Source organism: Sphaerodactylus townsendi, linkage group LG05 (assembly GCF_021028975.2).
Source record: "Sphaerodactylus townsendi isolate TG3544 linkage group LG05, MPM_Stown_v2.3, whole genome shotgun sequence".
Classification (NCBI taxonomy): domain Eukaryota; kingdom Metazoa; phylum Chordata; class Lepidosauria; order Squamata; family Sphaerodactylidae; genus Sphaerodactylus; species Sphaerodactylus townsendi.
The window spans coordinates 79247697-79273616 of NC_059429.1; the positions used below are offsets into that span (position 1 = coordinate 79247697).

The 25920-nt window shown below is 47.2% G+C and overlaps 1 protein-coding gene across 2 annotated transcripts in view; it reads right to left on the reverse strand.

Annotated features, from left to right (window-relative positions):
- Positions 1-589: 589 nt before the first annotated feature.
- TULP1 (TUB like protein 1) overlaps positions 590-25920 on the reverse strand; it is a 48274-nt gene continuing 22943 nt past the window's right edge. For both annotated transcript variants that reach the window (XM_048498667.1, XM_048498666.1), the window contains 5 exons: positions 24791-24903; positions 13649-13757; positions 10210-10308; positions 6891-7062; positions 590-1351 (listed from right to left, as the gene is read on the reverse strand). In XM_048498667.1, coding sequence (XP_048354624.1) covers positions 1218-1351; positions 6891-7062; positions 10210-10308; positions 13649-13757; positions 24791-24903 — 627 coding nt within the window. In that variant the 3' untranslated portion in view covers positions 590-1217. The remainder of the gene's footprint in view (positions 1352-6890; positions 7063-10209; positions 10309-13648; positions 13758-24790; positions 24904-25920) is intronic.

Sequence of the window (25920 nt, forward strand, 5' to 3'; positions counted from 1 at the left end):
GTTGTAAACTTCCCCTGAGCAATTGCTAGTATTTTGCTTACATTCTGGCAAAAACCATGTGATAATCTTGAACACAATGAAAGAGACAAGATGGAGCCTCAAAAACAAAACAGATGGGACTCCTCTGAGGAAGATATCAAGTAATGTTGTTAATATATGGGTCTGGAACCAAAATCATTATTCAGAAAAGTCCTCCAAGTCCACATACACGACATATTCACTGAAAACTGTTTCACATGTAGTTGTCCTATGCACATTTGATTCTCTGTGAGCCAAGTTACTCCACATAAACTCTCTGTGAGCCAAGTTACTCCACATAAACTAAAAACTGTCTAAATATCATGTGATATGCCAGTCAAGAAATTGTGGGGTTTGCTGAATAATAATAAATATAGAGGGGGTGGGATTTGCACTATTTTTCTGCACCAGTTGCTGGTATTTAAAGTACCGGTAAGTCACTAAAAACTGCAAATCCATCTCTAAATTCATTGCACTGCTAAAAAGCATCTTGTTAATTGACAGACTACCAAATTACTTTAGCTGTAGTTAGGTAGACTACGATTTCTACAGGGACAACCAATAGGGCTTCTCCTAGCAGTTGCTCGTTTATTGGCCATGAATAGTACAGAAAAAAATAACCCCTTTCTTTCATTTACATTGTAAATTACCAAATAACCCCCACCCTGATGAATCTAAGCAGTACAAATGTTTCTGAGATTCAAAGTATCAAACCAATGCTAGCCTTGGCTGTTACGTGCACAGGAAGTGACTATTTGATAGTCTGAGACCATTAGCTACTTCCAGATCTCTTGGGTGTAAGTAAATTAACAAAGAATACACAAATGCTATAGTTTCTGAGAGTCACGGTCCAAGATGCCGCAACTTAAAGCAGCTGTTTCCTCGGGTTCATAATAATTATTTTTCACACAAGAGCCAGTGCCAGAGACATGAGTGTGCAGATGATGTCACCAATTAAACCATACTCTGTGAATAAGGATTCATGTTTACAGATCCTAATGATTTCTTCAGAAGTCATATCCAGTTGGAACTGGCAATACTGAGTAAAACACTTGTGAGGTTGTTCCTTGTACACAACGTCTCTGTTGCCTTGTATCATCAAGCAAATCGTTGTCTGCAGCGTCCATTCCAGAGAGAAGGGATTTTGCCAGGCTGCTCAAGGCTGAGTGCACTCCGGTTGTGATAGGATCCTAGGAGTACTACTCGCAGGCCAACTTCCCATCAAAGCTGGATAGAGCAATGGCAAAAGCTTGCACTGCACAGAGCGGGTAGTTGTAGTCCATGGTAAAAGCATCATCAGATACCCGGCCAAACTGCATGACGATATAGTCAACTATAAGAAAGTGGATAAGACACTATCAGTTCAGGAGATGATCAAGAACAGGTTCGGTTTTAATCTTAGATGAAGAGCAACAGTAATTACAGCTTTTGCTTCTCTCACTGCCTAACGCAGCACAGGTGGATGGAGATGAAGTACTAGATTGTGGTACCACAGTATACCTCTGCACAGGAACGTCACCCACACCTGATCAAATGCTTTGAGAAGCCACACTCCCATCCTAAAAGCAGGGATGATGCTACATGGAAGAGCTCTATGCCCACCTGAACATAGACTACATCACTATTGCAGACTCCACAATAATTCTCATAAGTGGAGCATACAAGTGGTAATCTAGCAAGGGCCCAAATACTAGCATCAGCCTTCACAAAAGTTGGTTGCACTAAGGAGACAAGGAGAAGAGTTTGGATTTATACACCACTTTTCTCAATGGTATCAAAGCAGCTTACAAACTCCTTCCCTTCCTCTCCCCACAACAGACACCTTGTGAAGTAGGTGTGGCCAAGGGAATTCTGAGAGAACTGTGACTAACCCAAGGCCACCCAGCAGGCTTCATGTGGAGGAGCAGGGAAACAAAACCAGTTCATCAGATTAGAGTCTGCCACTCTTAACCACTATACTATGCTGGCTCTCAAAGAGTGCTTGTGGTTTTCCAGAAATAAGTTGTGGAATTCTTACCAATGCTGTCCCATGTCAGTGACCTACTCTCCAGAGTGGGAGGCAGCAGAAAGCACAGCTCACAGAATACCTGAATATTTTTATTCCCACATCTGTAGGGAGGTGTTATAACTCAGTGGTAGGATATGAGCTTTGCACGATGAAGGGCCCCAATTCCTAGCATCCTCAGGTAGCTGGTGTTGGGAAAGATATTTCTCTGCAAGAAACCCTGGAGAGTCAGTTGCAACCAATATTAGTAGACAACAGGTGGACCAGGGATCTGATTTAGCAGAAGGCAGTTCCATGTGTTTACTTACCGTGTTTCCCCAAATATAAGACAGTATCTTATATTAATTTTTGCTCCCAAAGATGTGCTATGTCTTATTTTCAGGGGATGTCTTATTTTTCTGTGTCCTGTTCGTCGGGCATGCTTCCAAACAAAAACTTTGCTACGCCTTACTTTCGGGGGATGCCTTATATTTTGCACTTCAGCAAAACCTCTACTATGTCTTATTTTCAGGGGATGTCTTATATTCAGGGAAATAGGGTATTAGTTCCCTCTATATAACTGAGCGGAACCTGAGGTCACCAGAGGATCCTTTCCAGAGAAGTGCTGTCTCAAAAGAACCACTTTTACAATATGAATTGTATCTCTTTTTTCAGGACCAAAGCTGTGTTGCTAATACGAAGCTGAACAAAGCATTTTATCTAGTATACTCCTATTCAAATGCTAAGAAGAAGCGAGCATGAAGGGGAAAGGAAAGAGCACAGCAGAGTTCAGGAGGTGACCAGCCACCTGCTGAGCAACGAACTGCTGTTTCCTCAACAGAGCTACCAAGTAAGAACTTTTTTTTCCCAGCTGGGTGACAGGGCAGAAGAAGTAGTATGTGCTGCCTCCCCCAAGAGAACTGCCCCCTCACCAGAATTCCTCACCAAAGCATTTGTGGCATTCTAGAACTCTCTCTGATTTACTGTTTTGGCCATTACTCCCTTTGTTACAAGTGAGGGTAACAAGAAATCTGTAAAAATAACTGGGGCCCCTAGCAGGTTCTTTCTGTCCTGTAACCTTATACTCCAGACAGTAACATCTCCTGATTGGGCTGGACAGGTGGCAACCAGTCACTCTGCAAAACTGCTCTGCTGCTTCTGTTTGCTGTGCTGAGGTGGTTTCCACAGCGCCCACAGTCCCAGCACTGTTGAGTGAGATAAAAGTCCCACAGTTGCAATATTTTATCTTCTGATTGTACTCGAGTTTCTGATGAAATCAAAATTATCAAAATCAAAATTAACTACTCAAGATCTTGAGCCCAGATACTCAGAGTTGGTCAACACACACTAACCAATTTTGAAAGAGATATCACTAAGTGCCAAAGCAGATGCCCCAATTTCCAAATGTCTGACCCATGGATGGTGTTGCCATTTTAAAGAAGGATTTGGCCATTTAAAAATGGCATGAGGCTAGTGGTACCAGCAAATCTTGTCTCCCCTCCTATATCTTTTCAAGTGCTAAAACAGGGCTGTTTTGGCACATGAAATGTTTGCCGGGGGGGGGGGGGGGATAAGATCACCTGGTCCTTCTGTGCCACTCTCAGTATTTTTAAATGGCCAAATTCTTCTATAACATGGCATTGGCATCCATAGATTGGACCTGTATACATACCTGTATAGTACTTTCTCGTTTGGCTAGATTGGCAGATGCCCTCAGCAATGATGGATGCATACTGGGTGTTCATTGAACAATGTAGTTTGAGCTTTGTGATACACATGGCCTGAATATATGCTGTGACTAGGAGCAAGAGGCAAGTCTTAATTTTTTTCTGCTTAATTTTTTTTCTGCTTAATGCTTCAGCACTGCTTACAATCTCTTAAACTTCAGCATTTGATGTTGCACATTCATGGCACTAATCAGAAGCTGAACTGAGCTGCAAGGGAATCAGTGTTCCCTGGCAGAAGTGGGGCCTCTGTGACCTCAGGTTCCAGGTTCAATCACAGGTCCAATCCCTGGAATCTCCAGTTAAGGATCAGGTCATAGAAGATGTGAAAGACTGCCAGTCTGAGTAGACAATACTGGCCTTCACAGGTCAAGGGTTTGAATCTGTACAAGGTAGCTTCATATGTATGCATGCAACCAAGTAAAACAGCGAGTTGTTATCTCTGAAGGGTATTCATCATTTCTTTTACAGGTATCTTAGAGACAAACAATATATTATTCCAGCATAAACATCTACGAGCTAGAACTCTGAACTAGAATCTAGATTATGCTGGAATAATATTATTTTCAAGGTACCAGAAGACTCCTGTTTATTTTTGCTGCAACAGACTAACACAGATACCCATCTAGAATTCCTATCAAAGTGTGAATGACCTAGTGTTTCACAGCAATAGGGCATAGTTGAAACTTCCTGGGATGCCCAGTTTATGTAGACAAGTGTTGTGCTAGTCAAGATAGCAACTATGATAAAACCTTCTAAATCTTTTTTGGGTAAACAAGACTAACTGTACGTACACATCCCTCACCAGTGGCATTACTGCAGTCACTGACACCTTGTCTCTCTCCTCCTTTCCCTGGAAGTTATTCTTGTCCAGTGGGAAGTTCAGAGCAAATATTTTTGATTGGAGGACATAGCTGACCATTTTGAATGTACCCTGAGACTATATAGAGGAAGCAGGCACATCCAGTCTTCACACTTTACAAGTGCTTCATGTATTTATACCCAGCATTTTGTACTCTCTTAGGAGGAATTGTCAATGTAAAAAGCAAAACAAAAATTCTAACTCCAGACTCTTTTCAGGATCGATGGTACCTTGCAAATTGCCTAGAATCTCTCCTTGTAGTCTGTTTAGACTTATGCTCCCTCTGCTGGATCACTATCATATGACTGTCAAAGAACTTCAGGGTTCGGCAGATAGCTTATTAGTATAAGAGAGACTCCTGTACGGTAATATTCCACCCCCACCACCCCCCTCATGCCATGCTGTCCTCTAAAACTCTCTAAAGAATCTGGCTGCTTTTGGAGTTTTTGTTGCAAATTCTGTGCCTTCTCTTGTAGTGATCACTGTTTATAGATTGCAGAAGGGTCCTTTTGACTGCAAAAAGGAGTTCTGTGGTTAGTCAAATATATACTGATTTAGATTTCTGAACTTGCATTCGGTTTCTGTGCATATTACTGCCAGGGTGGTAAAATACTTAAAGCCTCTACATAGAAGAGCAATGCCCATTTGAACCTACCCTAAATTTATAGAGTTGGATCCTACCTTTCTACTAAGTGAAGAGTTTTGTTTCAGAGGAAGCAACCTTGTTCTGGAGGAAAAGTCACCTACCTTCAGAGTAAACTCCTTTCTCTAGAACAGACTCCCTCACTAAGAAGAAAGGAGTTGTAGGATCCACCTTGTGACCTTGAAAGATGTACCACCAACTTCAACTGAAATATATTTATGTAGGAAAAAAATGTGCCATCTTTTTAGGGCACCTCCCTGAATTGGTTGACAAAATCAGCCACCATAGGTACAAGTAAGTGGCCAGTATCCAGCCTTTCATCTACCAGAACAGCAGAAGAGGGTACATTTACAGAAGAGAGTACATTGCCCCTTCCACTGCAGATCCCTGCTTTGCCCCCACACTGTTCCTGACAAACCACTGACACCCCCCCATGGCTTTGTGAGTGACAGCAGGAAGGGAAGCTACTCTGTAAAATCCATGGCTGGTTGGATAGCTGCCATGTTTCAGAGAACTGCAGCCTCACTTTCTCACTGGTTATGTCCAATAGCAGCATCTGTGTGTGTGTGTATGTATGTATGTATGTATGTATGTATGTATGTATGTATGTATGTATGTATGTATGTATGTATGTATGTATGTATGTATGTATGTATGTATGTATGTATGTATGTATGTATGTATGTATGTATGTATGTATGTATGTATGTATGTATGTATGTATGTATGTATGTATGTATGTATAACTAGGGACCTAGGAAATATCTCTGCAAAAGATAGGAGCACTTTTCCTGGGGCAATCTTGTGTTCATTGTGAGAAACTAGAAGGGCAAACTGCACTGACCATGTCACTTTCCAGTTGAAGGAAGGAGACGAGTATGAGTGGTAGTGCAGACATTAGACAAGCTGAAGTTAAAAAAAAAAGTCTCTTCTCCTACCTCATCCCAGTTCTCTGCAGAGTTCATTTTTATTAAGGGCATATCTAGGTTAGCCATTGCAGGCACACACAAAAATGAAAAAATGGAAACATCTCTGAAATTTGGCACATGGTAAAGCCAGATTGGTGCACTGAAAGTAAGGTCAGTACTGTGAAGACTGGACGTGCCCCACTTTCAAGATAAGCTCAACTGTAGATTGCCACTAATTCAGCCCGCTCCAAGAGCTGCTCACCATGCAGGAGGGAAGTATCGATCTAAGTTGCCCTTCTGCTTTGCTGGCTCTATGTTTGAATGGAGCACGTGCCACAGGATTCTTTGTAGCACAGGAGAATGTTCCCAGCTGCACTCTCATGTTTGTGCAGGGACGTCCTTGCCCAGCCCTTGTGCTCTACTGCTCTGTCTAGAGCAGCAAATAATCTAGAGCAGTGGTTCTCAACCTTCCTAATACCACGACCCTTTAATACAGTTCCTCATGTTATGGTGACCCCCCAACCATAAAATTATTTGTGACTCAGTTCCTAAGACCATTGGAAATATGTGTTTTCCGATGTTCTTAGGCGACCCCTGTGAAAGGGTCATTTGACCCCCAAAGGGGTCGTGACCTACAGGTTGAGAACCACTGATCTAGAGGTACCCCTCTTAATATCCTGAATTACAGCCTTGTGGTAGCCCCAAACAGAGGCCATTCAAATCTCGGTGGCATCCATTCTAAAGAACTTACGGTCATTGCTGTGCACAATCTGGAAATTCTTGACGGAGGCATGGGTGACCCTGCCATGGAAGTTCAGCACATAGGACTGGGTCTCATCGTTCCATGCTGGGGATTTGTTGTGCAGTTCAATTAAGTTCTCCATTATCTTGTTTTGCCATCTCAGGAGCAGTCCATCATTATCCTGGGAACAAGTGAGAAAAGCTCTAGAGTGAGGCGTTCCAGAAAGACACCAACTTCTTCTATAAAAACAGTTGCAGAGGGAAACCATGGTTATCTGCAATAGGCCAGCTAGATTTGTGTCCAGTTATGCTTTAGAAACCAACAAGCTTTTTGGGGTGTGAGCTTTCAAGAATCAAAGCTACCTGACAAACTATCTTGAGAGCTTTGGCTCTTGAAAGCTCTTGAAAGCTCACGCCCCCAAACCCTTACTGGTCTCTAAGATGCTACTGGACTCGAATCTAGCTGTCTCTAGGAATCACACCATTTCTGTTCATGGATGTTATCTCCCTATCAGCACTATAAGAGAGGACTACAGTAATGGCTATTATGCCATTTGGCTGTTGTTAAGTTTAAGAAATATCCCAAATCTGGATCCTTACATGATAAGAACTCCAATCTTTCTGCATAGGAGGTGTAAATAGTATTTTAGTCTTGCCTCTGCTTGAGAGGAACCTGAGGCCTGCATACGGGACAGATGAAGTCTGCAACAAGGAACAAGATCTGCCAGACCACGGCCACAAAGCCCAGAAACCCCACCACAACCAGTCTGCAACAATTATTTATCTTTCATATTTCATTCTATTCTTCCTCAGGGTCACTAGTGAAGGTTTCCATTTTATCCTCAGAATGATCCAGGGGTGTGGGTTCTTTTCCTTCCCTTTCAGCCTGACTACTTACCAACCAACCTATACCTTTAATCCACTTTTCTCCCATGATAAAATCCAAGTAGCTTTACCACTATCCTCCCTAAAATGCCCTCCTGGGCATTTTACAGAGCTTTCTGAAGGCCATGGAGGATGGTTCATTTCTTATGAAGTATCTTTTGTGGTATGGGAGCCACCAAAGGAAAAACCTAAGACCAGGCCATGATCAACACACTTGCCTGCATTTGGAGACTTACTCAAGGAACTGCTGGGTGATCAGTATTTCCATACTTATTCATACAACCAAGTGAAGATTAAGTGAGGATCTGAACTTGGGTCTCTGATATCCAAGGCCAATGCTGTAGCCTAGAGGTTTTTAACCCATGGGTCGGAATCCTCAGGTAGATCATAACATCATACCTGTTGGGTGTCAAATCCCTATAAAATCAGCATCCCTCCTCCCCCCCTCCCCCCGGCCTGTTGGAAGATCCTGTTGTAATGCACATGCACAAAAAGCAGGGGTGCCTCGCCTCTTATCTCTTTAGGCATGCATGCAAAGGAGCAGCAGTTAAGACTGCAGAAGGAGAGAGGATTTGTCCATAGCTCTGTCTGATCTTTCTTTGTTCCTCACCTATCCTATGACTTTTGCTGCTTATCTTGTTTCCTGTCCCGAGCTCTTTTAGTCCACTACCCGTGAGCCTAACCTTGACACTGGTGAAGTCATTACTCCTCTCTTCCTGCCATGTGATCAATGCCATGTGATTTCTTATTGTGTTCTTGGAGCATAATTGTGTTGGGAGTGGAAAGGCCTGGGGCGTAACAAGGCAGCCCTGGGCAAACTGTAGCCCTGGGCAAAACCTGAGTTGGATGCCCCCCCCCCCATGAGTGGCCACTCCACCACAACCAAATTTTTTTTGCACCAGGACATTGGTGCCTGGAGGGGGTGCACTTTTAGACATATCAGTACCATGGGTACCCCATCCCACATTCTTTGCTAAGGAGATGGGGGCTACCCTTTTGAAGGTCCATAACTTTGGACCCCCTGAACCAAACTGCACCAAACATTGGGGCTGCCATCATGACAGTCTCCAGATGATACCCTGAAATTTTGGTGCTGATACGTCCAAGAATGCCCTCCCTGCAAGAACATCCCGATATTTGCCCAAGAAACTTTGTTCTGCATTGAGTTTTCTGTATTGCTGTCAATGGGGGTTGCAGGCTGGGGGGGGGGGCACATTTCTGAAGGCACAGTCTCAAAGCTTTCAGGGTCTCATCAGGAGACTGCCCTAATGATAAACCCCAGGTTTGGTGCAGTTTGGTTCAGGGGGGCCAAAGTTATGGACCCTCAAAACTGTAGCCCCCATCTCCTATTAGCTCCCATTGGAAACCACGGGGGATAGGGGCACCCCCTTTGGGAGTCCATAACTTTGGACTCCCTGAACCAAACTTCACCTAACTTGGGGGGTAGCATAAGGACAGTCCCCTGATGATATGCTGAAATTTTGGTGCTTCTAGCCTAAAAACTGCGCCCCCTGCAGGCCAAAAATGGAAAACCACTGAAATACCCAAAAACGAACTCAGCATTTTGATGCCCCCCACAAGGTGATGCCCTGGGCAGCTGCCCACCTTGCCCAATGGGCATTACGCCAGTGGGAAAGGCTGTCTGTTCTCGCAATTACTGCACAATGGCTCTATCTCATTTGAGAGACTGCACTCCCTTTAAAAAAAACTTGTACCTCACCCATCACTGGCCACAGCCAGGCTTGGGGTGGCTTACAGTCAATTAAAAACAGTACATAAAATCAGCATTAAAATAGATGAAACCAACCCAGTTCCCTCTTCCTAACCCTGAAGGCAATAATTATCCTTCAGCCTATTAATCACAATCCCAGATCTTAAAGGTAAGCCAGGGGGGACAAAGTAATTGTGAAGGGGAGTGTGCTATAAGTAGATGAAACAATGCGTGGACACTGCTGTCAATAACAATGGTCCAATTGACTGTTGATGGTAAGCGGTTGGGAGGCCAACTGGTGTTATAGCAGTGGATGGATGGGTTCAACCAAAGTCCTAGTGGAACACCTCTGTCTTACAGGCCCTGTGAAATTGAACAAGGTCCTGCTTGGCCCTGATGTCAGAGGACAGAGAATTCCACCAATCTGGAGCTAGGGCCGAAAAAGATCTGGCTCTGGTTGAGGCCAGCCTAATGTCCTTTTCACCTTTCCCACTTGCTTGTGGCTGAGCCCCTTGCAGAGGCTGGACCTTTTTATTTTTTCTTGGCTTCTGTGTGTGATCTTCCTCTCGAAATTATAAACTTACTGTTGAGGACTAGGGTAGAGCATGAGTATGACCAATCCCATTTCAATCTTCTCACATTTCCCCATTATTATTGTATGCATTGCCAACATTGGCAGTGTTACTCAAAATAAGCCTGTATCTTTGGTATAGACATATTGTCAGTGACTTACATTTCGGGGTCGGATTGGAATCCTGTCATTGTCTGAATTCATTCCAGGGATGACTACTGTCATTTTTCGAGGCCCCTTGAATCCCAGTACATTTGTTTCCTGAAACAGAAAACCCTCAAATCATCAAGAACTTGCATATCAATACCCAAAGCACCATCTGATTTTTAATAGTTTGAAGCACCAACTTTTTTTCCCTCCCAAGCATGTTAGTACCTTTTCCACAGCCATTGTGAACCCAATACTCAACCCCCATGCACCTATTAAACAATAATGATTTAGCACTGCAGCCAAAACTTTCACCTTTCACAGTTCTGACCATGTGCCATCCCTCTATGGCCCCCATTTCTCTGCTCCCATATACAAGTCCTAAACTATTCCTCCCCATGACCTTTGATCATCCAACTCTACCACCCACAGCTGTCCCAAAGTCCTCTCTTCCATCGAACAACTCCATCTTTTCCCCTTGTAGCCAGGAACTGCTTTTCAGATCTCCTAGGTGACTCTGTCACTTCCTTTACTCCAAATCTCTTGTCAAAATATACTTTCCTGTGGAGTCTTTGGAACAACCCCTCAGTCCTCATCCCCCCTTTAAAATAAGCCTAATAATGTATAACTGAAATGAACACAAATCCCTCCCCTGCTCTATCTGTGTTTGCACCTCTGTCCTTATAATTTTAAAGCCCCTCAAGGCAGGGATCTTTTTCACTGTAAAACATTGTGTGTATTGATGGTGATGAAGATGATGATAATGGTGATGAAATAGCAGTCATAGTAATGACCAAGGTTTTTTTCCATGTCTGGTGGTGACCCACAGGCACAGACAGCACATATCTCTGTGTTTTTACCCTTTTGCCTAAAACATGGAACATAAGACCATAAGAAAGAGCCTGCTGGATCAGACCAGAGTCCATCTGGTCCAGCACTCTGCTACTCGCAGTGGCCCACCAGGTGCCTTTGGGAGCTCTCATGCAGGATGTGAAAGCAATGGCCTTCTGCTGCTGCTGCTGCTGCTCCTGAGCACCTGGTCTGCTAAGGCATTTGCAATCTCAGATCAAGGAGGATCAAGATTGGTAGCCATACATCAACTTCTCCTCCATAAAACTGTCCAAGCCCCTTTTAAGGCTATCCAGGTTAGTGGCCATCACCACCTTCTGTGGCAGCATATTCCAAACACCAATCATGCGTTGCGTGAAGAAGTGTTTCCTTGTATTAGTCCTAATTCTTCCCACCAGCATTTTCAATGTATGCCTGCTGGTTTTAGTACTGTGAGATTGAGAGAAAAAATTATCTCTGTTAACATTTTCTAACCCATGAATAATTTTATAGACTTCAATCATATCCCCCCTCAGACATCTCCTCTCCAAACTAGAGTCCCAAAATGCTGCAGCCTCTCCTCCTAAAGAAGATGCTCCAGTCCCTCAATCATCCTCATTGCCCTTCTCTGCACTTTTTCTATCTCTTCGATATCCTTTTTGAGATGTGGCAACCAGAACTGAACACAGTACTCCAAGTGCAGTCGCACCACTGCTTTATATAAGGGCATGACAATCTTTGCAGTTTTATTATCAATTCATTTCCTAATTATTCCCAGCATAGAGTTTGCCTTTTTTCTTGAAGAGATCTTGAAGAGGGCATGATATTGTAAGAGACATTCCCTTGCATACAGAGGTAATCCACAAGGCATGAGAGGAAGTCTGCCTTATCACAAGCATGAGAAGAGCCAGGTCAGAATGAAGGGGGTAAGGGAGTAAAGCAAGATTTTTTTTCAGTTCAAACCTTTACTTCATGTAACTGTGGATACACATTCTTGTTATCTTTTTAAATTTTAAATACCGGTAGGTACGTAATAGGTGAGGCACTATATTTCATTACACTGTGGTTTAAGAAGTATGCAAGTTTGGAGAACTCCTGCATTTGAAGCCACGAGATACGTTCATGGCTGCTTTGGATAAATATTTGGAAACCTCAGTGGCTCCAGAGTATAGTGACAAGGCTCCCTACTAGAATTGGTTGCATAGAATATACAGAACCCATTCTCAAAGTTTTCCACTTTCTGGGCATATTTCAAAGGTCTGAGGAACTACCACCTCCCAATATTTTCATCTTTTACACAGGTCCTGCTTAAAGTGCCCCTGAGTATATAATAAAGGGCCACAGGAAACAGGGCCTCCTTGATATTGCAGAATTGCCACAGAGAGTGGCTTACCAAGCTTATTCCAAATTGAAAATACTTGGCTGTTCAGGTAGACTTTGTTGTGTAGTATGCCAACTGATATTTTATAGAGTATATAATTTTGCAGTTTTATTAAGCGAATTGTGTTTTAATGCTATTTATTGTCATTTTTGTTTTATGCTTTTGTAAACCCTTTTGAAAGACTTAGCTATAATTTGAAAGACTTAGCTTTATTTAAGAATAAAGGAATTCACAAATTTTATACAAAAGTCATAATAAAGGAGTAAGAACAATAACATGAAGCATGCCTCCTCAAAGACTGCATTTTCCTTTGTCAACATAAGTGCATTACTCTTCTGACTCAGAAAAATGATAGCAGGTATGGTTGCTCCCCTCCCGAAGGTTACGCACTGCAGAGTGGACACTATATCACCTGTGATTCAAAGTATGCTTTGACTGACTACCTGGATGGACCTTTCAGCCTTGTTCCATTCAGGGGAAATTTCTATAATGGGCTGAAAGTGCTCAAAATCCCCCTGCTTACAGAGGTTCCCGTGAGGACTGAAAAAGAAAGCCAGTGCGGTATGCTGGTAAGTATACTGGAAAGTTCTGAGTTGAAATTCCCTCCAGGTGGCAGTTTATTCATTTCAGAGTTCTCAGGCTGAATCTGGATTCCCCGTCCTATGTCTTGTGCAATAATCAGATTTGAGTTGAGTTCTTCTAAGTTCCTGAGCATGTGGTGCCTGTGATTGCAGCTCACAGGGAGAGTGGGCTTCAATCCTAAAATGATCCTGATGGATTGTGGCCGAACAGCACTTCCCTCCCCACCCTCGAACCAGTTCAGGTTGGGTAAATGATGTGTGTTTGTGTGTGTGTGTGTGTGGGGGGGGGAATAAAACCCCTTCTTCACATACACCACAGGAATGATCTTTATCAGGCATTGCACCTGCAGGAACTGAGGAGAACACATACCTCATGTTACACAAGTCAAAAGGTAGACCTAGCCTGTGTACTTCATAATGTGTAAACTGGCTGCATGAATCATCCTGAATTACACTGGGTGTCCTGGGACAGTCACTCTCTGCCTAACCTGCCTTGTAGGGATGTTGTGATAAAATGAAGGTGGCAATTACCACATACATCACTCTGAGCTCATTGGAGGAACAGCAGAATAAAAATGTAGCAGACAGATAGACACATCTAGCCACTGCTAGGGCCTGCTCAGACTGCACCTGGAGAAAAGAAACTCAAAGGCTAGTCACTTACATAAATGACTGCTGCGAGTTCCTGGCGTACATTTGACCAGTCGGATGTTGCTCTGTCGGGATTTACACCATTATCAAACACCGTAAACCTTGTGCCCATCAAATTGGATCTAAAAACACAACAAACCAAAAAGCACAGAAATCATGGGTGTGGAAAGAAATGACATCAGCAGAGTTCCCCAGTTTTCTAATAAACACCATTCCATTCTCCAGGGCTGGATCTGGGGGTGGTGGTGAGGGGAGCAGGTGCCCGAGGCAGCCGGCAGAGAAGGGGTGGTGGCAGGAGGTGGGGTGGGTCAATTGCCAGGAAGAGTGTGTCCATTCACCCAATTCGACTGCTGCTAGAAGGTGGAGGAAGGGAGCAGAGATGGCTCATTCTGCAGCTTACATCCTCTTCCCCCAGTTAGGCTGCTGCTAGGAAGTGGAAGGGGGAGACCCTGAGCCTCAGAGTCACAGCCTTTGGTAAGACTGAAGCTGTGGCTGTTAGTTGGGCGAGACTATGGCAAATTAAGAGGAGGGGAAGCCAAAGGAGTATAGGGCTTGTTTGGTGTTTTTCATGTTACAATTATGCGTGCTATATTTTTAAAAAAATGTTTGGAAAAAGACTAGGCTGAAAAACTTTCTCCTTGGGTTGGTTTTTTATGCGTGTAGAGGGCCTGACGGAATATTCAAACACTATAGATGGATAAAATATTGTAAAAGTGTTATGATTCATTAGCAGTTCATAGAGGGCTACATAATTTATTCTATCAACATAATTTATTCTATCATTTAAAAGAATTGTTGACTATATATGTATATATGAAGAAAAGATATGTATATGATATATTGGGGTGTCATTTTGTACTTTTGTACAAAACAAATGTAGATTCAGGTCTGTCATTCTCTCATTACGCTTACGTAGGCTGCAGGGCAAGAGTTTGCATTTGTGAGTGGGATGGAATAAAAGAGGGCATGCAAGGGTCACTCAGGTTATCTGCAGTGTTTCCAGAAGCCCAGCCTTGTGATACTCCATGCCTTGGGACAGACGGCAGCAGCCAGGCTACTTCAGTCCTCCCTCCTCCCATGGACAAGCCTGAGACGACATCTGATAACAGGATGCTCTGCTTCTGGCTGATTAAACACTATCACAAAGTACATATCATAATAATCAACTGGGACTTTGAAAAATCACCTAACATCTAATGCCTATCTGAGCACAGGACACAGTCGGGCATTCACCTAGGCTCATAGGCTAAGGAGTCTTCCTTCCAGCTTCCAATTGCTACTACTGAGGGAGGGGAGAGGTTGAGGTCTCCTCCCCTCTGGCACAGAGCCAGAAGCCCCACCAGCACAGACACCAAGAGCACACAGCTGCTGAGTATAGGCTTGGCCACCTATTTCTGGAACGTGGGTATTTTTAGTTATCACCTCCACACACTGAAGGAGGAACAATAGCCAGAGCAGCTAAGGCAGGAAAAGCTGGAGAAAGGTCACTGAAACATCTGGCCACATGTGTGTATGATCTATTTGTCATATTCTTGATCTTTTTGGTGAATTGCCTCAAGGGTCGTATACAGAACTGTACAAAAAAAGTCCCTCATCATGCTGTTACACTAGCACTGCAAGCAGAATAACATGCTGCTTGCTGGTCTTGTTTCACTTGCCAAAGTATGTCAGAATAACTGTTTGACATCAATGTATGTGGTTGTAGAGCAGGCACACGTGACAGAGTATACAGGTGCCAGCCCTGTGACAGACACAATTGCACATGAGTTGCAGGTTCGCCTCAATTCCCATTTGTGTCCAATCAGGGTGAGGAGAACTGCAGTACATGTGGAGAAAGAAAGAGTTTCAAGTCTTCCCTCCAGGTCATTTCCCCAACCTGAAACATTCCCAGGAGGCGCTATTTGGGAAACCCACATGTTCCCTGGGACTTACATGGGCTTCCTCAATAGGCCTAGCAGTACCCAACCCCCAACCTGGACTGTTTCAGGCTGGGAAACAGACCACAGACCTAACTTGCTTACTCTGTATTTTGTGAAGAGTTATGCATGTATTTGCCCAAAAGCTTCTTGGTACTTCCTTTTAAAGTGCTCCCCAGGAATAGAACAGGTCATTGACAAGTGATCTCATGAATGCATCTGCACCCCCACAGTGCTCCAGCCTCTAGGCAAGAACAAAAGGACCAGCTCCCTACAAAAAAGAAATGCAGTACAGTACTTGTAAAAGAATGAATCAAGCACTGTAGTAATGCACTGCTGACCCAGCAGCACCGTGGTAGAACGTTGGCACACCAACGGACCTACGGCCTTCTGGTCGCACCGCACCCCCACTCCTCATCCCCCTATGAGTCACGGGTCATGAACTGTCTGGCTCAGTCACCGGGCGCAGGGACAATGGTCTTGCCCCCAGGTGAGGATTAGGCTCAGACGCTTACGCTCCTCTCCGCACGTAGCCAGGTGAGATCATGCATCACATGATGATCTCCCGCCTCCCGCTCTCCCGGAACTCCCCCCGTTCCTCCCTCCTACACGCCCCCGATAGAATAACAATAAAAGGTGCCAGGAACCAGCACGCGGGAGACTCGCTAGGAACACGGAGCTCCGCGCTCCCGCTGCTGGCGATCTCCACCAGATGTTATCTCCGCGTCTCGTCTCGTTCTTGCGGCGTGACCACGTGGAGTGCGACTACAAGCTGGTGCCGAAACCCGGGAATCCTCGAACCTCCACCCTGCTCACCGTCGCCGTACAGGAAAGGGCCGCGATACCGAAGTCCGCTGGATCAAGCGCATCCAGGGACCACCGTTTCGGTATCGCCCTGTCCCTCTGGATAAAACGCATCCAGAGACACGCGTCCTAGGACACTCTCTCGTCGGCCGGAACACCGGTGAGTATGGGAGCCCCTACCCAAAAAGCAGGGCTTATGGCAAAACACGTTGGCGAACTGAAAGCGTTAAGCGAAATGCGGCAAGGAGGTCCCCGTAAAGAGAAGGGAGCTGCGCAAATTGGTTGAGGAGATTGAAGCTCAATGTCCATGGTACCCAGAGGGGGGGGACATTGAATCTTAAGGACCCTGGGAAAACATCGAGCGCACTCTTAGCACAGAGCCTCGGCGTGCCGGAAGATGTCACTGCTACTGGCGTGGAGACAATGTTGTATGTCGCCATCAGCCTGCAGATCTATGGCTCCCTTGCCGTAGGCCGCCCTCCTTTCGATCTTTCACCCTCGAATTTCAGCCCCGGAATTTTTCTCTATCCGGCTTCATTGGGCGCCTGCAATCCTCCTTCTGCCCCCCTTGCTCCTCCAGCCCCTTTCAAATTCTCCAGCGGCTCAGCCGCCCCCTCCCTGCTCCGCCTTCATTTTCCGAAGCCACCGCACCTCCGTCAGCGCCACGTAATGGCGCGTTTCAAAGACCCTCGCAGAGCGCAAATATTAATCACGATCTGCTAAAGAAGGAAACCCTGGCGAGGAAGGCGATGCCTGATATCCTCGCATTGTGCCCGTCCACTTCACAGATACCGATGGGGAGGGATATGGCATAGTTTGACGGGTTTATGCCAGTACCGCCCTTGAGCTATAATATCCTCACCGAGCTCCATAAAAGCCATGCGGGACGTAGGAATCACTAGCCCCTCGTGAGAGGCATGCTGGAGGCAATCGCGAGGAATCACCTAATGGTTCGGGACGACTGGAAAACCACCTTTCGCATGCTCCTGAGCCCTGCACAATTTGTGATCTGGGAAGCGAGTTCGCCAGCAATGCATCAACAGGGCAGCAGCCTCGGCCTGGCGCCTACACAGCAGCTCAGCTTTCACGGTTTTACGATGCTTTTCGCCCAAGCCCCAGCGATCAGATTGTCCTGCCTGAAGAGGGCCCACCCTTACGGTAAGCCTCTGAGATGCGCCTATAAGGCATTTATCCAAAGTCCCCAATGCCGGCCAGCCAACCCAGAGTTTCTACTCCACCATCACGACAAAAAAAAGCCCCAAAGAGCCCTATGCCGAGTTTGTGAACAGGCTCCAGGAAGTGCTCAAGAGGCAGGTAGATATGGCGAAAGAGGCCCAAAGCGAGCTCCTCATGCGCCTCGCTAAAGAGAACGCCTCCGCAGTGCCGCAGAGCTGGCCAATCCCGCGAGGGCCTGGGCAAGATCCTGAACTGGCCGACATGCTTAAGGCTTGCCAGGACAGCCGGATCTTCCAGCCCACCAAGCTAACCTCCGCCGCAGCACTCTCCACGGCGGGGAGGCAGCCTCAAGAGATGAGCTGCTTTAACTTTCGCGGCAGAACCGGACACTTCCGAAGGGGGGGTAGGCAGCCCGGGGGGGGGGGCCTGCAACCCGATGGAGGAGGGTCCTCCCCAAGAGGAGAAGGCAGCCCAAGACCCGGATTGCCCACGCTGCCAGAGGCTTCCATTGGAGGCGACTGCCCGTCGGGGAGAGCTTCAGCGCCCAGGCGTCTCCCAGCCCAGGACCAAGGAGGAGAATATTAGAGGCAGACCCAGACACCAAGGCCCACACCCAGAACCAGCCCCCCACTCGTGGTATCTGCGCTCCGCGTGCACCCAGCCCATCTCCTTCAAGTTCCCCCACGGGGTCCTAATGCCCCAACCCAGTATGGCGACCCCATCCCTCACCGGAGACTATTGGGCTGGTGCTGCCTAAGGCCTCCGCCCGGCTGAGCAGGGGAAGTGTTCATCATTCCCGAGGAGTAATGCGACTCTCAGCACCGAGGGACCCATCCACCTCCAGATCTGGGCGAACATCCCGCAGGAGTTGCCCACCCGAACCAGCTGCGCGCAGGCTGATCCTCCTGCCCCATGCGCTGCCAGCTGCCGACCCAATAAAAGGCGATAAAGCCCGGCAGCCAACATGGGCGCAGCCAGCACCACCATCGCAGCGGTGGAAACACCCATCCCGAGGCTCCATGCCCATACCCTGGAGCTGCGCCATAGAGGGATGCATGTTTAAGGGCCTGGTGGACACCGGCTGATGTGACCCGTCATCAGGGCAGCCGAGTGGCCTGACCAGTGAGCTTGACGAGGCTTACCCGCACATCCTGGGGGGGGTGGGGGGAGACAAACCCGCTGAGGCCAGACATCCGCCCGCTCCACGGTCAACAGCCCAGGACTCGGCGGCAGCTCGTGAGTCCGCCCATCGTCTTAGACATCCATGTCAATCTCTGGGAAGGGACCTCTCGCCGAGGTCCAGGAGTCAAAGCGACTTTGGTCTGGGATGGGTAAAGAAGCCCATCACAGATCATTGATCCCAATTGTTGCCTTCCGAAATTCACTTTCCTACAATTTCCGTAAAGGAAACTGTTTCCCTCTCCCCTTCTCTTCTCCTTCTGTTTTTCGACCAGTAAAGGTGGGAGGGCCAATTGGCTGACTGGCCCTCCCTAGATTAAAATCTGGGCCCGTCCTGATACCGCCCAGCACTGCCAGGACAGGCCCCAGTTTAAAGGAGGGCTGCCGCGCAAATTCACCCACAAACCAGTTTGGAAAGCACTCCAGTGGTGATGGCATTATAGCACCATCATCACTTCTAAGGCAGCTTGGCAACCGGTGGTTTGCGGCCGGGCGGCATCTCCCAAAAGATAGTCGATCACAAAATTTGGCGCCACTCCAGCCTTCACTGCATTAGCCACCAAGGTCCGCGGTAGAGATTGCAACTCCCTTGCAAAGAAACCCCCCCCCCTTTTTCTTTTGTGTGCGAGGAATCTGCCCTCTAATCGCCCTGGTTAGCTTCATTCCCGGATGCACCCATCCCCCCCAAAAGGCGCTTCCAAAGCCTTTTGTGTTGCTGATTAAGCATGCATACCCACAATCCCCAGGACCCGCCTGCATCCCTTCCCCCCTCGAGGCTCGGACCCTAGCCTTGGCGCACCCTGATGGCAGCTCTGAAGCCAATTCCCACCAGGGTGCATACCTCCCTGCCCTCCCCTGTCAAACAATTAAAGAAGGAGGAGTAGGCGGCCCCCAGTAGGACTGCAGTAAAGCAACCTTCACGCCAGGCTGCAAAACAAGCCTTCTTATATTAAGCGGCTAAACCCCCAACTCAAACAAAACTTCGATCTTGATCTCCCACCATCGGCTCTAGAAGCCGAGCCTGAAGCGGGACCCGCCCCTCCATAACCTGGGGAAGGGGGTGTGTTTCAGTCCTTCTTCCTACAGGTCCCTGTGGACTCCGACCTTTCGCCATGACAGGCCAGCAGCCATGGAATGGCGCCAGGAGAAACCAACCCCATCGAGGAGATGGAACACATCTCTCTAAAGGATCCGCCCAGCGGTCTCAACAGGAGCAGCCGTCATGCGCTTAAGGCCCAAAGACCCGAATGACCTGGGGAGGCGATCAAAGCGACCGCCAGCCAAGCTCAAGAGCTGCTGCACCAAGCAAAGGCCACCCAGCGAGACACCCGAGAACCTCTGTGCGGCTCTCTTTGCGATCATCACCGCCAACTCGTAAGGCCACCATCCTTTGCCTGCTCTGCTTGCCTCCTACCGATGTGCAATCGGCCACACCCCTAATGAGCTTTCACCCAGACCAACATCTGGGGAGCAGTTTGCTGCCGCTGCCAGCGTCTCATCTTTCTGCCTGGGCCGAGGTACCTAGGAGTCGGAGGGCCTGCTAAGCTCCTGCCTGCTCCCCGTTTGCAAAAGCCCCTGGAGACTTCCTAAGCGGAGTCTGGCCCAAAGCCTTGCTTTATGAATGCCCGTCCATCCAAATTGCTCTATGAGCTGACTGGGGACCCGTCGCCCAAACCCTCCTTCGGCCGGGCAGCTCTCTCCCTTGTCACTCAAGAGCTGTCGCGTAATCCCACGGAAGCTCCAACACCTCGCCCGCGCATCTCCGGTAGCCGACGCAGGCGAGCTGAGAACCGACTCCGGCCCATTCACCCGGTTCGGCCAGCTGGAACTGCACACGCGCGGAGGACATTCCCCTGCCAGACGTCACGGGAACATCTTGGCTCCCCAAAGGGTTGGTTCTGGACTTGCGGGGAGAGAACTTTCAACTACATCCCTGCTTTCGGCTCCTCCTGCCAGGACTCTCCTGTTGCCTTAATTAAAAGCCTCTTTGCTCATCGATCTCCTGCCTCAGGCTCCACCCCTAGGAGCCCGGCCTGCGCCGCCCGGCTCGCTCTGCCCCTCGACCCCTCTTGCCGGGAGCGTGCGCAGTTGCCACCTCTCCGAAGCCGGGAGTTCTGTCTCCCTCGCGAACTTCCCTAGTGGGAGTTCCCGGACTCGCTTCTTATAGCAGCTGCTTAAGAACCATTGGCCGGGCTGGCCTGTGCCCACCATCGCGAAGTCCATCAACTCTACCTCCATTGCTCTGGATGCTCTGGCCTCCGGAAAGCAGCAGGAACTTCGTCAAGCGACCCTAGATAATCGTGCAGCTATTGATTACTTATTGCTATTACATCATGCCTAAGGTTGTGAGAATGTACATGTATGTGTTGTTTTAATCTTTCTGATAATTCCCTAATTGATTCATTATATGAAAGTACGCTGAGCTGCAGAAGTTGTATCTAATCTGAAATATGATGTTTTGCCCCATTGGTGGTCAGCCCTCTGGAGCTGGCTGCCGGGAGGATGGTTGAGTGCTATTGTGCAGGCTCTGCATTGGTTTAATTGTATGCCCTGCCGTTATCGGATCTTGTTTACGTTCAGTGTGTGTCTAATATTGCCTGTAACGTTATTGTAAGAAGCCCCTCGAATTTGACCCCTTTACCCCCGCATAACCAAAGGTTCTAATGTTACACAAGCTTGGCTCGGTCAGTCTTGACCAGGCGGCGAGAGGAGACAAGCCGTCCCTTTAAATCACCCCCCCAGCATTTCGGTCCCCTTCTAAAAAAATGTAAAAAAAGGAGGAGATGTAGTAATGCACTGCTGACCCAGCAGCAGCACCCGTGCGGTAGAACGTTGGCACCAAGCGGACTGGCCCCTACTGACCTTCTGGTCACCCGCACCCCCACTCCTCATCCCCATGAGTCACGGGTCCTGAGACTGTCACCGAGGCTCAGGTCACGAGGCGCAGGGACAATGGTCTTGCCCCCAGGTGAGGATTAGGCTCAGGCAGGCTTACGGCTCCTCTCCGCACGTAGCCAGGTGAGATCATGCATCACATGATGATCTCCCGACCTCCCGCCTCCCGCTCTCCCGGAACTCCCCCCGTTCCTCCCTCCTACACGCCCCCGATAGAATAACAATAAAAGGTGCCAGGAACCAGCACGCGGGAGACTCGCTAGGAACACGGAGCTCCGCGCTCCCGCTGCTGGCGATCTCCACCAGATGTTATCTCCGCGTCTCGTCTCGTTCTTACGCTGACCACGTGGGTCGACTACAAAGCACCACAAGTGACTGTCTTTTCCAGAAGCAGATAAATATCCTCACAGCAAAAACAGCATTGACAGGGATTGGCCAAGTGTACTAATAAGCATTTTGGGATGAGGTAGACACAGTGCAGGATATGGGATCTGCTGGTGTTTAGTTCCAATAGCAAGACAGCAAACAAGGAAGCTAACTGCAGACTCCTTTCCATTATTTGACAAGGCACAGCCAAGGGCAGCCATGTCAAGAAACAGGCCCAGAGCATGCGTTCACTATCACAGTCCTTGCAATCAGGAAACATTGCAAGCACATCAGACAAGAGGTTATGTGTTATTGACCAAAGGTGAAAAGATAGTCTTGGCCAATCTGCTGGTCTTGTTTCACTTGCCAATCTCAGAGGCCAGTGTTACTTTCCTTTTCCATTCTATGTCAAAAGAGGCCTTAGCACAAACCACCCTAGCAAACTCTCAGGGATAAGTCCCAGCCCTAGATAATGGGGTTGTTGATCCAAGCCTTGGATCCTCAAACATTTGTCCCCATTGCTAGATTTGGGAATCAAAAGTTTGTTCCATAAATGTTGCTGAAATTATCAGTGGGGTAACTAAAATATCCATTAGGTAAAGGCAGTCTCCTTGCAAACATCAGGTCATTAGTAACCCGTGGGGTGATGTCACATCACAACATTTACTGGGCAGACTATGCTTATGGGGTGGTCTGCCCATTGCCTTCCCCAATTGGCTACACTTTACCCCAACAATCTGGGTACATTACTTTAGCAGATATCTAATGTTTTTTCAAAAGACAAGATAATTATACCAGGCTGTCATAATTTATTTAGCATACGATGTAATCATACTTACATCTAAGTATTATATGGGAACTGGTGGCCATGTCCTCCTTTATTCCAGACAACACCAGAGAGTTCCTTAATTATGACAAAGTATAGAAAGACATCCTTCTCGGAACAGGTCACACATATCTGCCGTGGAGCAAGCACTGCTTTTTCTTGCCCCTTAAATCTGGCTCTAACTCTGATAATTTTTTGCCAGCAGGCTCCTGCATTTTCTTTTACAAAAACCCTCCATCTTGCATAATTATCCACTGTATTCGCCACCTTTATTTTTTAAGCCATGTGATGTTTTTTAAATTGGAGAGTGGCTTATGGGGATGTTCCTTCATGACTACGACAAGGGTCAGCCAATCAACATGCTGAACAGCCAGTTCCTCCAGGAAACTGCCCAGGTTGCTCTTAGGCTCAGTTCATTTTGTGAAGTTTGTCTGCCCAACAAGGGGTGATGACACAGCAGGCTCACTGCTCAAGCTTTTATATCTGTCTTCATTCATGGGGATCTGACAAATTAAAAGTTACCAAGTTGGCTTCAGTGTGTTGGTAACAGATTTTTTTTTCTTGCTCTGGAGTGTGAAGCATTTGCCAGGCAAGGAATGCATGGCAATACCAGCTGGTGGCACTGTGGAGCAGCTGAAGGAAACCATAGGCACGAAACTACACTGTAATAGCAGCCCTGTAGACTTCCCCAGTCCAGACTGTGCAATGTTTAAGAATGCTTAAGAATCCCAAAAGGGCTACCAGAATGGGAAGCAGCCATAAGTCTTTCCCAGACATCCAACTGGCAGGCCAACCACCTGGTAATACAAGGGATGCCTCATATTATTTGATGGCATTGTGTCAGGGTTTTGCAAGGGTCATCCCTTCACGTGTTGGGAATGAGTTGAGGTAAACACAGCAAGCTAACATAGAACCAGTTGGGTGTGGTTTAGAAGAAGAAGAAGAGTTTGGATTTATATCCCCCCTTTCTCTCCTGCAGGAGACTCAAAGGGGCTTACAATCTCCTTGCCCTTCCCCCCTCACAACAAACACCCTGTGAGGTAGGTGGGGCTGAGAGAGCTCCGAGAAGCTGTGACTAGCCCAAGTCTTCTTTGAGCTCGTCGGGGAAATGCAACTTTAGGATCAATCATATTGGAATCTAATTCATGATTGGGTTGAGCAAATACTTTATCTATGCTTGCCGGATCTGCAAATGTAACAAAACCAAAGCCTCTGGAACGTTTTGTAGTGGGGTCTCGCATCACCATACATTCTCTAATGTCTCCAAATTTGCTAAAATAATCTCTAAGGTTATCTGGCAAGGTCTGCCAACTCCAGCCGCCAATGAACATTTTGCCCGGGTCATGCTGTGAGTCGTTGGGGCCCCCCGAGATCGCCTGGCCCCCCTCGGCCTCCATGGCTGTGGAGACAGAGCGGCTCAGCAGCCGAGAGGGGAAGCCCTGCCCTGCCCTGCCTGCCCTCCCTCCTCCCGGCAGCTGGCGGCGGCGGTGAGCCCTGCTGGAGGAGGGCGGGAGCGAAGCCGGGCAGCGGCTTCTCTGTGATACACCTCTGAAGATGCCAGCCACAGATGCACGCAAAACGTTAGGAACAAAATCCACCAGACCACAGCCACACAGCCCGGAAAACCCACCAGAACTAAACTTCCATTTCTTTCTTCACTAGAGTTAGATTGCTAGAGTACTGTTATGGAGATTGTTAAAGAGAGCTGTTGCAACAAGAGAAAACTAGAATGTTGGAGGCTGCAAAGACAGAGGGCTGGAACATTGGAGTTGCAACCAGAATTAGAGAGAACAAGAAATAAGAGTTAGTTAAGCTGTTGTTTTTCTTCCTTGTAATCCTTTCCCTGTTTTTCAAAGTAAATTTTTCTCAGAAGTTTAATGCACTCATGTCTAAGCTGCATCATTTAAGCTGTGCTATACTCGATCAGCTAAACATCCGACAAATTGCCAACAAGAGTCCTGGATTTTAGAAATTTTGATAAGGCAGCTCCAACCTCAGCTTTCCAATGAAATTCCCTCCATCTCGAGTCAAGTCTGTTGGATCCACAGAAATCAAGTAATTAGAGGTCTTGCTCTTTTTGCGCTTCCGACCAGCCAGCAGGAAAACCTATGAGAAACAGGAGGAAAACTGCTTCAGAATCCATTCACCTAGCTGCAGTCCTTGAGTGCAAAGCACGCATGCACTCACAGGTTCCACATATTAGACAGACTCATCAAATACAGTGGTGGTCAAGGCTTTTTGAACAGCCCTGTTCCAGTGATCAAAGCTGAAATCTGCATGCACACACACAAACAAATTCCCATGCAAGCAGTGTGATAAAACAGCCACACACTCATCCAAGAGTTCAGCTCCTCTTTTGTGAACTGGGAAATCTGCTGTTTCTCCAGCTCACAAAAAATAATGGATGATCTTGCTTCAGCTGGCTACTCTCATGTCACACTGCTCAAGCCAAGAGCAGCAGTGGCGTAGTGGCTAAGAGCAGGTGTACTCTGATCTGGAGGAACCGGGTTTGATTCCCAGCTCTGCCGCTTGAGTTGTGGAGGCTTATCTGGGGAATTCAGATTAGCCTGTACACTCCCACACATGCCAGCTGGTGACCTTGGGCTAGTCACAGCTTCTCGGAGCTCTCTCAGCCCCACCCACCTCACAGGGTGTTTGTTGTGAGGGGGGAAGGGCAAGGAGATTGTAAGCCCCTTTGAGTCTCCTACAGGAGAGAAAGGGGGATATAAATCCAAACTCTTCTTCTTCTACTGTGTGCTGAACAGTCTTCGTGGAACAGAGGCTGGAGAGTTGGACTGGTCGTTCAGGCAAAGGAAAGAAGAGATGCTTTCCAGTTCAAGTTTTGGGTCTTAGTAAGTAACCTTTGCAAAATGCCAACACATGCCTGATGCCAAGTGCAGTCATTGGTAATCCCAGTTAGGAAGGCTCAAGACATTTAATTCCTACAACAACACTGCTTAGAGACCCGCTCATTTAATCTAGTTAGCCCAACTGGATGCTACATTTTTCACATGTATACTAACAGATAGATGTAAATATCATGCCTACCTGCTCACTGTTTAACCTGTTGCTGCACTGAAACATCATCTGTCCATATCCAGGTGTCTACTGGCTCCTTTTTGT